Source organism: Nomia melanderi, chromosome 4, assembly GCF_051020985.1.
Source record: "Nomia melanderi isolate GNS246 chromosome 4, iyNomMela1, whole genome shotgun sequence".
NCBI classification, from domain to species: Eukaryota; Metazoa; Arthropoda; class Insecta; order Hymenoptera; family Halictidae; genus Nomia; species Nomia melanderi.
The window spans coordinates 17,848,374-17,861,180 of NC_135002.1; the positions used below are offsets into that span (position 1 = coordinate 17,848,374).

A 12,807-nucleotide genomic window follows, 5' to 3' on the forward strand; every position below is an offset into this window, starting at 1 on the left:
TTATACTCAGAATTTGATATTCCATCGATATATGGTAAAAAAAGTAGGTCATTCCATTTTAAAAAATCAAGGTGACCTGATATCATCATATCTGATATATTTCTATGTATGTTAGTAGCTAAATCCAAAAGAATTGTTTGTTTTGAATTTTGTCCAGTTAGATTGGCGATTCGTCACACGTGTAATGTACAATGCAATTCCCACATTTAGAGCAGCGACCTTTGGTTTAACCCTTTGCACTGGAGAAGTAACTCTCAGTCATCACTTGATTTGACGCGGTAAAATTATGAAATCTGATATTTAATGTTGAACTTTGTGTAATGCCTCGATACGTGAAATATTAGAATAAAATAATTTTGTTCCTCAATGTACTTGTGATTTCCCTTCGAGTTAGTTTCAAGGAATATCGTCTTCGCTTCGTCAAAAAAATGTTAAACATTTTTAGTGAGAAATTTCCGAGTGTAAAGGGTTAATTGACGTATGTTTTTTCATTAGTTCGTTTCAAACAGTGTCATCTATGTCTCATTGGAAAGTGTCGAACGTTTCTAGTGAAAAGCTTTCGAGTACAAAGGGTTAAAAGTGCACAGGGTCAAGCGGTGCGAAAGCAGCGTCCTATCTGCTCCGGTATGTACTAACCTGAGTAGCTATTAGTAGAGCTTTGGAAAGTAAGCTCGGCGCTACCAACAGTAGCTCTATGGGACCCGTCATCCCCGGGAGACTACGTTGGTAAGGCTTCGACCTCTGTTGATTTTTTGTAATAAAAAGTATATGAAAATTGTTTCAAAATGTTGCTTAACAGCGGCGGCTCGCGTATAGGCACTGTGGAACTGCAGCACCCCCAATTTCCACTTGCTATGGTCGATAACATTTAATATAATGAGATCTTTTTTCTTTAATTCTTTCTTTATACTTGTACGATATATAATCCTTAAGCTTAATCCCTTGCCCTATGATTTCTTTGTAAACTGTGATCTATCTAATTACTTTGTTCTTAATAATTTATTGAAACTAAGAGAAAATTCCAGTCTTTTCCTATGTCAACGTGTGCTCTAAGGTAGTGTTTCCCAACCTTTTTTACGCCATGCCCCACCTAAGCCTTTCTAAAATTCTTATGCCTCCCTATGTAACATATATATAATTTTTAATATTATAATATTTTTGCTATTTTGTTTACGTGCGAAAATATTGTGAGATATATGAAGTGATATTTCAAATTTCAAATTGCCCCCCTTAAAAATCAAATTGCCCTCCTGTGAGGCGACAGCCCCACGTTGGGAAACACAGCTTTAAGGTGTAATCATTGATAACAGAGAAATAATATGTAATTTGTATTCAAACAAATTAAATAATATTTATGTGTGTTCAATGCTACTTGAAATCTTCATCACGAGTCTGACACGATATTGTGGGGCAAGGGGTTAATGTCAGTAGTCATTCCCCAGTTTATGATAAAGATACAAACACTTTAAAACAAAGGCTAAACATTTTCTGGACCAGCACCCCCACTAATTTTAGCTACGAGCCACCACTGTTGCTTAATGTTCCCCATAAAAATCTTGGTTTTTTATGAAATACTTACGGACGAAAAGACAGCTAGTAGCTATTCATATTACCTGTGTTCTTTGTTATCTACTAGCTTTGTTAAAAAAAAATTCAGAAATAATATTAGCGCGTTCAGTATCGTAATCTTGTTTAAAAGCAGTTTGTTTAGACTATGTGAATTTAGAAGAATAGTATCGCAACACAGTACTTCGTAAATTTAAAACGTTTCATATATGGATAATTCGTTATAGACAGGGAGTTTAAGTAACAAACGAATTGTTGAGAAGTTGATAAAGATATCATAAGAAGTAAAAACAATTTTCTTTTTTATTTAGCACTTCGAAATTATATATTAAAATATAAATTATTATAAATGATCGTAATCAGATATTTTATTTTCTTTGTATTTCTTTCTTTCCGAAAACCATCATTATAAATGTATGCGTGAAAAAGTCAGTACAGGGCTTTAAATTTAAGGAGAAAATGGTTTTATCAAAGGGAGATGAAGGACCGAATACAATGTAACACCTTACTTTAATTTTTTCAAAAAGAAAAAGTTTATTAAAATAAGTGGCACATTTAATTTAGTTTTCTATATATAACGATTTTCAATTAGTTTTGCAATCAAGGATTTTAATGTTATGCAACATTTTTATAATAAAGATGAAGTAATAGGGTTTATTTCTTCTATTTTGAAACCTTTGCACTGCAAACTACACCTACACACATCGTCCACCATAAATAATTTCAATTTGTTTGAAACGAATGATTGTATAAAATTAACCCTCAGAAGGCGGACAACGAGTACAAGACAGTAATAAACAAAACTAGGTTTATGCCATTCTGATTAATATTAGTACATTCTGACTAATTATACGCTCTTAAAAATGTTGTACCTTATCCTGTGTATTCTTTTTTAAATTCCAACAAGACATAATAATTGTAGGGAAAAGGAAATATAATTATAAATAATAGGTGAAAAATATGTATTTGTCCTCCAGTGAGTGTGTCCTGGTGTCCGCTAATGGAAAGTTAACTTAAAAAGGATTAACGGATCATGAACTTTACGCGGTTGTTACATGTAAGAGTTTTAAAAAAAGAGTTACATGTAGTAAGAAGTATAAAAAAACTTAATAACGTTTTCATCGAATTTGGAAAAGATACTATACCTCTGCTGAAGTGAATAAATATTGTTCTGACTGTAATTTCTGCGAATTGATTCATTGAAATTTATTTTCGCCTGAACGTCCACAGTCTAGCAGTATTGTGCTCGACAATAATAATCTTATAAAATAATGATGGTTCAGTAATGATTCCACACAATTATTTTTATAGGTGGTTAGTTTATGAGTAGGTAAGTGAGAGTGCAAAAGTTTAATTTTCTATACAGACAACAACTGTCATAATAAGTAGGACTTAGAAAAGAAATGGGTAGCCCAGTTAATTAAATAAGGTATCTGCATTTTACAAAGCAATAAGTTACACGACTATCTTTTATGAGAAACCAAGGAAGTTATGACTCGTATTATATAATACAAATTGTAAAGAGTAATCAACATAGTTGACTCGGTAGCGAAGTGTTAAAAATCGTAGAGCACGTTTCTTTTTCTGTTTACAAAGAATTATAGCTTCGGTCTCCATTGCGTAGCACATACAAACTGCATGTATACAATGTTATTAAAAGGCTATGGTGTGATTATCGAACGTGTGAGAGCGAGCGTTCCGACGCTACGATATCCGTAAGTTCGTAATCCTTTGGAAGACTGGAAGATCGACAATGCCGACGACAACTACTATCGGATAAAATATCGTCGAAACGCACATCGCAAAGTAAAGTACAAAAGCCGTTACATACACGTTGACTGGGAATTATAGTTAGCACCTAGAAACTTTGTTGATTGTTTCGGCAAGCGAAAGAGCCGCAAGTTGATCACTTAGACGTTCATACAAAGTATTTGTATTGATTTCCTTCGTTGCTCCCGTCCTTCATCTAAGCACTCCAGTCTACTGTCCATAAAGTTTTATAAAAGATAATTCACAATTTAATGTTTACTCTTCGATTCCATTCGTTATCGCGCAGATAATGTTTTGATACTATTCGGCAGTGATGATAACGTTGACAATGAGTAACTAATTTTGTTTATCCTAAGCTAGTATGTATAAGGGTATAGAGTAATTCGGAAGCGAAAATTAACACTTCGTTAGGTGATAGCATTGATCATTACTTGACTGTAGATTTTATGTATTTAATGCATACGTGTATGTATATGTATGTGAATGTGTGTAAAATTTAATACGGCAGAAAGTTTAATGAACTTCAATTGAAGTTCTTACTTGATTCGGAACCTAATAAAATCTTTCATGAAATAAATAAATATATTTTTGGTTCCAAATTCTGTAAATTAATCCATAAAAATCTGTATTTACATAAACACCCACAGTCTAATAATTGCGAAAAAAACATTCATATGAACATGTGGTCAGTTCTGAACGACAACATAGAGGTAAATGTTCAATAAAACTGTTATACATTTCCCCGATTATTATATTACACCGTCATATGTCACTTACTTTTTTTTTATAATTAATTGTGAGTTGAAAGCTAAGCATAATGGGAACATAAGAAAGGAGAGATGCGTTGCTCTTTTTTCATAATTACTCTACGTCGACATCTTCATAATGACACCGCCATCATAAACATCCCGACCATATTATACTTAGACAAAATAACTTATTGTATTTTACTTATTCAGATATGATATGCATCCATAAACATTTGCAATGTAATGACGAGTGTAAAATAAAACAAAGTAAGTATTATAATAAAAACATTAATAACATTTTGAGGTTCTTGTGAGTTTAATAATGTTCTTAATAAAGAAGAACTTATTTGTTTATCTTTGATTGTTCCTCATTATTTCTGTCGATAAAATAGATAAGAGTTACCTGAAACTGTATCTACTACTGCTTCCTACATTCGCGTTACGTGAGCCAAGAGGCATCGTTATATGGAGGGAATATTACACTTGAAAGCGTGTCACGTATTAAATTAATGTGTAAATTATTGATTCGGTGTAAAAGTTGTCTTACTTTGTATATATTTTATGAAACTATTACCAATATATTCTCGCTCTCCTTTTCTATGCTTAAGCATAACTAATCTTGATCACATAATTGTTAAATCTGTCACAGTTATAAAATATTGGATACTAATTGCAACATGTTCAACCGAGGAGGAGTGTATACAGAGAAAGAAAAATTTATTCTTTTTGCTAACAACACAACAATATTTCACATTTTATTGTGTTCAATTTTCGGTTATGGAGGATGGATGAAAGGTGAAATCTATGCGAGAAAAATGGAAACCCTACACAAATTGGTACATATTTTAAATATTACTTCGTAGATTAGAAACATCAAAGTGTTCTCAATATCGCAAAAGTAATTCGTATACAAGATATGAAGTACATTGATGTTACTGTTGCTGTGTTTTCCAAAATTTATTGTAAATTCTAGTATTTTGATTTGGTCTCTTTGATTCGTTCACATGAACTTTTTTCTTTGGGTGACCAATATTTTCACCTTTCAGAGTATAGATCTTCCTTTCCTAATCACCCTACATCAACCAGCTCTTTCATTTTACCTTGCACCTTTCAATTCGTGCTAATCTATAATTGATGCATCAGAAAGTAACGATTTATTAGGAAGTCCTTCGACAGTGGGTATAGCAGTCGAATCTTCATTCTTGCTCTCATCGGACTCAAAATCCGATAATGGTGCGGATCAATCACTAGAAACAAAATAAATATTGTAATAATTCTTTTATCTAATCTTATAAAAGTTAAAATTTAGGATACCTAGAAAATATAATTTTCTCCTGATCATTCTTAGTTAATGGTAATACATTACCACACAGCAAAATAGATTCTTCGCTATTATAATAATAAAAAGGATATTCCAATTATGTTTTAATTATGTAGATACGTTAATTAACCCACACACAGGAAAAGAAACAGAAATATTTTTATTGTAAAAATGTAAATATAAATAAAAGTAGAGAGAGTTATACTTTCTATGTTATTCATTACTTTTAAATCCATAGGTACTTATACTATACGTTTACATAAAGGTGTCATTAATTATTAATCAAAATATTATTTAACATGCTGTATGTGTTATCTACTATCTATCATTACCTATCACTGTTTTCAGTCGTTGCCTCTTCACTGCAGTCCAAATCAAGATCACCTTGAATCGCACTTTGCAAATCATCAATTCTTTGAAGTGCTAGTCTTAGATCGTCTTTGGCCACTTTGGTCTCTGCTTCTGCAGCCTCAAGACATTTTTCTAATTCGCGACGAGCACGGGTCGCTTCTTGTTCACGAGTTAATGACGAAGCAGCTTCTTCTCGTGCCTCACGTAACGATCTTTGTAATCGTCTTGCAGTTTCTTGAGCAGTTTGCTCTTTTGTTTTCAGTGATGCAGTTTCGATTTGCAGTTTTTCAACATTCTCTTTTAACCTCGTTATTTGCGTCTGCAACAAAATAGAAACATTACAATTGGTGAAGATGATTAAAAAGTTTTTCTTTAACAATAAATGTTACATAAAAAGATTTGATTTCATATATTTTATGAAATGTGACATTGAAACGTTGGTGACTGCGAACAATTTTTATGGAAATGATTTTTATAAACGAATCTTTCTCCCTTAATTGTCAAATCAATAAAATTGAACTTATCTGACTTATTTGTTTATCTATCACTGAATCACAACAAACAGTTTCGAAATAACAATGATAGGAGAGAATATTTTTGATTGTATCATAATTACAAGGAGAATTATAATTTAACAAATAAAAATTAAAAAATTGTAGGTGTTTTAATAATATTAGCAACTACAAAACATTCGAGTAATTATGTATTCAAATTCTCATATAAAATGCACATTTATAATGCACGCTAAAATTTCAATTATAATAATTACATACACGCAAATTCTTGAATTATTTGAGACTTTTTATGTAAGATAATAATAGCTTTTACAAAATTATAACCAAATTGTAAATTTTCTAAGTTTTCCATGTTTATCGAGAGATTTATAGTATTTCAAATACAATAAAAATTTTATTGTATTTCACTGAATTTATTTCTATAATTAATGTTGATTGTATTTCCGTAGTAATTGTTACATGAAAATTCTGCACATAATATGGGATCTCACTGCATAATACTAATCTTTACATAGATTCGACATAAAGTTTTAATTACTTATTTCTTATTGTTACATGTGTATTCAATAAGGTAATTAAATCCACGATAAATTATTTGACCTGATGATGTCACAATTTATTGTTAAGTACCAAATGATACTTATAATCGTTGTCAGTACACAATGAAAGTTCGATAGATGACGTATTATACGATTAGAATTAAGCGTATAAAGTCTTTAAGTCCAATCATAATTTAATTTTCTAAATAGGTAAATGAAAAATTACCTCTAAACGTGCTCTTGTCGTTTGTTCCAGCTCTAATTTGCTTTCAAGCTCTTTGGCACGAAACTCGAGACGTCTCGTGGCTAAACTATTCGCTGTAGGATCACCAAGTTGTTCAACGGACTCCAATCGTTGTGTTAGTTCCGAAAGTTGATCTTTCAGCGAAGTTTTTTCCGTCTCCAAAGCGGCAATTTGTACCTGAGCTTCCTGCAACTGTCCCTGTTCCGCTGACACTTGCTGAACCGCCGCCCGATATTTTTTCAAGACCTATAAACATACGTTAACAGACAGTTTGAAACATCGATTATGAATTATTTCTCCTTTTGACTCTTAAACTAACAATTACATTATGAAACAGTCTTTTTGCCAACAAAATACGTTTTTCATAAAGAGAAACGAATTGATTATTTAAAACAGTCTTATAACTACTATCTAAAATTAACGATACTATTTAATCACTCCAATCATTTTAATTAAAAGAATTTTAAAAAATAGATTCGGATATTATGGTCTTTAAATTGAATGGAATTAGTTTTCTTCTAGTTTTATTCTTGATATTTTTTAAGGGATCCTAGTTAAATTAAATATATCCTGTGTTAAACAAAATTATTAATTGGATTTCAAATAGTATATTCCACTTAAATGATAAAGGTTCTATAAATTTTAGTGGATGTATTGAAACTAAACATCTGCGGTGATTTCTATGATTTTATAATGAGTTCTCGTTAGAAGGAATCGAATCTCCTCTGAAAATAAATTTAAAAATTCGACTTGATTTCTAAGAAAGTGATCCTGATTTTATCATTCTTTATAACAGTTGAAACTTAAAGGAGGAGAAGGAATGTATGTATTAATAGTAATTGCATATTGACGTATGGGTTGAATAATGTAAACACGATAATTAACACGTCAAGCGTCACACCGGTCCCTACGGACTGGCATTAGACTTTTCGTTCGGGCCTCGCCGGTCCTCAAGGATCGGCCATAGATTTTAGGTTCATGTTACAGCACCGCACGGGTCTGCCTTTGCATACTGATTGAGACTAAAGATTTCGCTTAGAGGACATCGGTTTTTGTTCAATCAATGCTTTAAGAAAAATAATGCAATATAAAAAAATGGGCCTGAACGGAACGGCAAGCAAACCGGGCTGGGCACTTAACACTAGATTTACGGAATGAGCCGATTTGACTCATGTTGAGTTTTATAAACATTATTGGGTAAATGTTTGGGTTGATTTTAATTGATTCAATTACGTGATTATGGTTCCTAATAATACATTTTTAAACATTTCATTTCCTAGATCTAAACGGACGAACATCAATCTTTCTGGGAACAATAGAATAAACTGTACAATAAATGTCCGTAAATCTAGCGTTAACGTGTTAAATAGGGATCTGCTTACTTCTGCGAGCTCTTCTTCATTTTCCTCCAATTGTGAAAGCAATTCAGTTCTCTCACGATTGGCTACATTAGCACGATCTTCAGCTTCGGAGCGTTGTCGTAATGCTTCTTCCAGTGACGCTTGCGTTTCATTCAATTCTTGTTCCAATGCTTGTTTCGCTTTAATTGCAGTTGCTCGAGCGCATTCCGCGTCTTCCAATTGATTTTTTAATTGTCGCAAAGCTGCCTTGCCCGTTGAATCGCTCTTAGATCTTTCGAGCATGGTCTGAGCGTCTCTAAGCAGCACCTTTGTCCTCTTTAGATCCCTCTTCAACCTATAATACAAATCACATATGTCACTGTAACATATTCGTTTTCGGTTACTTGATTTAAAGTAGGGGTTGAATGCTCTTACAATTATATTCTATAATATTCTATTTAATCATCTTTATCTGATGATTTTCATAAAGTATCCTTCACATTTATTATGAAATGTGACTTTTCATTATTTAAAAATGTATAACTGATTGTTACTATCACACTTTCACGATATTTTAAAGTTATAATTAATTGATGTTGCCGAATGTAATAAAATGTAATCTATTAATTTAAAAATGAACGAGTAAACAAAATTAAAAATAATTGATACATCTCATAAGTGGGTATATTAAGTATTTATTAATTAATAACAGCTTAAGCAGAAAATTTCATGTCTACGGTCTGAAAATGTCTGAATGTCGGCTTCAAAAATATAGGGTTCTGTTTCAGAATTGTCACATGCCCTTACTAGGACATTTCAAGGTCATGCCAAGGTCAAATACTTCCTGCTCTGATATGTAGTATTTTATACTGTGTAACTTTTCTTTGACACGCGCGCGTGCGTGTATATTTATTATTTTCTTATATATAATATAGCAGTGATATGAACAAATGTGTCAAACAAAAGTTACAGAGTATACAATTAGTATAATTATTGATAGATATTCCATCAATTATAAAATTCTACCGGTACTCATCGCTGGCTACTAATATTAAAATCAATATGATTTCAAATGACAGCATTACTTATTTGTTATTGCACACATACCTATGCACAGTTTCAGCCTCCGCAGCCCGTTCGGTTCGGTCTTGATCTTCTATAGCTACCAAGCGACGTTCCAATTCGTGTTTCTCACGAAGAAGAATGGTCCTTTCCTCATACTCATTTTCTAATTGTGACTCCAAAGCTTTGACCTTTTTAAGTACGTTACCGCGTATATCTTCCAATTCGTCGTCTCGCTGTTGCATTTCCTTACGCATTTCTTTACGCTGTTGCTCAAAATTCATTTCCAGTCTTAGCTTCGCTTGTTCGAGAAGTTGCACCTGACCAGCAAGATCGTCGAGTTCTTCCTCTTGATCTTTCACCCGTTTTTCCAGCTCGTGTTTAGCTTTCTTTAACTGCGCTACTTCTTCTTCAGTTTTTCCACCAAACGTCAACTCTTCTAATTCTTGACTTAACGTGCGCAATCTTTCTTCTTTTAATTCGATCTCTAGTCTCGCATCCTGCATACGAAAAACAACAAGCAATATGAGACAAATTGTGATATGTGTAGAATTGAATGATATTCGACGTGAAGTGTACACACTACTGGAAGTATACGTTGCGCAAATATCACATACAAATGTACAAATTGCGGATCTCGACATTTTTAAGCTCCTTATACATTTCAGTAACATTGATACAATTAACCGTTTAACTTTCAATTTTTATTATGATTGAACGTGTATGTATAAAAATATCTTTACATTCACGATACCGAGTTATCGTTCCTTTTGTTCCGAACATTCACTGAAGTTTGATAAAAGCACTGTAGAATGCTGACTTTTGAAATGATAATATACCTTACGTGCACGATCGTTAATAAATGTCGGTCACGCAATTACGGCGATAAAAATAATGTCTCAATGTTAACATTAAGTACTATACAAGAATCGAGATGTTACATGTTCAAGTTGCGCAATAATTGCTTCTAGTAATGCACATAATTCACCGCGATCCAGATGAAAACAAGTGAGAAACTAATAAAAAGGTGTAAATAAATGTACTCACGCTCAAATTTTGCTCTATGGTAAATTTTTCAGCGAGCGCTATTTCTTTTTCCCTCGTCAATTTTTCTCGCTGTGCTTTTTCTTGTCGGATATCGTTTAACAAATTTTGCATTTCCGAATCGAACCTGATTAAACAAACCTTCAATTAGACGACTTATAAAATTACTTAAACGGTTAAGAATGACTAAAGACGAATGTAAAACTTATGAGTACTTCGAAATTAGTAGGAAATGCGAACGTACTAAAGAATATATAATAGAATCGTTTGTTACTTCTGTTTAATAATGAATCTATAATTTAATGTATTTTACACACTTATAAATAAATCTAAACTCTAGATTTTAAGTATAATATGCTTAACTGAAGAATAGTGCAACTTCAATTTGGAAAGTGAAATAATATAGTTCTGATAAACAGATCCCTAATGTCTCCTATACATCTGAAATTATTGTTAAGAGAAAAAAAGGCAGTAATAGAGTATAGTACATTTTACAAACTACTTAACTAGATTGTAGATTTAATGCATTTATAATAACACATGTAACAGATACGTGAATTATAAAAATAAATAGCCACAAGAATGTAAAGATTGGGTTGTTGAAATAATAATTTTACGGGCAGGTATATTTAATTATATTTTTATGAATGAAAATTAACATTACTAACTAGTCGAACTGGTTTTTAAATGTCATGTGATGAATTTGTTATAGCGATGAAGCCCGACTTTGAAGTAAGTGACCCGATGCAGTCTTCTTTTTAAATTACATTCTTAAAAATTTAAGTTTGCATTAAGATTCGCAATTTAACAATCATAATGGTTATCTTTTCGCTATCCGTTTAAAAAAATATAACAATTTCATGAAATGGTATAGCTGAATAAGGGAGATGAAAATGCTCCAAAACAAATGGATTGACATCATCCGACAGACCTTTCGAGAAAATCCCTTTGTATCAAATTTCAAACCACCACCCCTTCTATTAGAATAGCTATGGGGTGAAAAGCAATTTATGATTTAATCTTCATATCTTTTGTTTTACTCGCTAAAAAATTATGCAAAAAGTATTTTACATATTAAGCTATTATGCTACATATTAAGCTGCATATCAATGAATTTCCTCAAAATTTTTAATTGCAAAGTCGATTTTTAAACAATTCAAATAGTTTATTTTGACCAATAATATTTCCACATAATAATCACATTCATAGATATCACCTTGTTTTAGCCCTTCCGTTCGATACTAATTCACTGATCAATATCGTGTTTAAGGGTAACTTCGACATTCAAACAAACATTTTTTGTAAAAGATCGATGCTTCTTGGTTAATAAAGCATAGCATAACATAGAATAGCATAACACTATAGAATGTTTTATATGCCAACGCGTAAAGTATTTAGGACATGAGTTATGTCAACGCAAATCGCTAGTCATCGTTCAACTAAATCTGAGCGACCGTGCCGTGCACCCGCAATTCACGTTGATCCGATTATATGAACGCTCGTTGATTTACAACATTGCTCCATTACGCCGAATGACTTTGTGAGGAATATTGTTGAACTGCAAATTTTATTTGCATTTCTTTTCGCATTTAGAAGACGAAGTACCAAACAGACAATTTAATTGCTTGAACAGCAAGAGATCAGCACATACTTTCCCTTTTTTCTATTGTTTAAGCAATTGATGTATAATTTAACTTCATCTAGTGAAGGTTTTGTATGTTTCTAAGAATCTTCGTCCGCAAGGACATACAAATTCAATTGGATCTGTTCCAATTTTTCATAAAATAATAGAGTTTTCAGTTCATAAAGCATTTTATTCTTTTTATTTCCTATAAAAATGCTTACATAAAGGTAAAAGTATAAAGCAATGTAATAATAAACAGAAATTCAAGAAGTGAACATATAAATTAAGAAACAGAAGGCCGTTATAACGAAATGCCGTATAAAGAGCGGGCGTATAGCGAGGTATAGGTGTATTTTGCTTCGTAAAAACATTCAAAAATCATTGGCATTCGATGTGTTAACATACGAACATCAAATCCGTGGCCCAAAATTACTTTTATTCGACATCTGAAAATAGCAGTGCACAGTCGCACCTACAGGACACCAATCGATAACCGTCGACTATGTAACAGCGGTCGTTGAAGTGTTAAATTTGTCTGAACCATAACGATCTGCCAATAGTGGTACGTGCGAGGCAGCCGGATAAACCAGAACAACTTTTCGAGAGAAAATGATGGAGTCTGATACTCATACATCGTTATCCATGTATTATAATTGTTAATAATTTAGACTGGAAGTCTAAA

At 32.2% G+C, this 12,807-nt stretch overlaps 1 protein-coding gene across 10 annotated transcripts in view; it reads right to left on the minus strand.

The window, feature by feature from the left end:
• Positions 1–2,982: 2,982 nt before the first annotated feature.
• Positions 2,983–12,807, minus strand: part of LOC116425220 (Myosin heavy chain-like) — a 120,961-nt gene continuing 111,136 nt past the window's right edge. For all 10 annotated transcript variants that reach the window (XM_031972647.2, XM_076367269.1, XM_076367265.1 and 7 more), the window contains 6 exons: positions 10,505–10,628; positions 9,503–9,957; positions 8,438–8,750; positions 7,038–7,301; positions 5,739–6,076; positions 2,983–5,332 (listed from right to left, as the gene is read on the minus strand). In XM_031972647.2, coding sequence (XP_031828507.2) covers positions 5,326–5,332; positions 5,739–6,076; positions 7,038–7,301; positions 8,438–8,750; positions 9,503–9,957; positions 10,505–10,628 — 1,501 coding nt within the window. In that variant the 3' untranslated portion in view covers positions 2,983–5,325. The remainder of the gene's footprint in view (positions 5,333–5,738; positions 6,077–7,037; positions 7,302–8,437; positions 8,751–9,502; positions 9,958–10,504; positions 10,629–12,807) is intronic.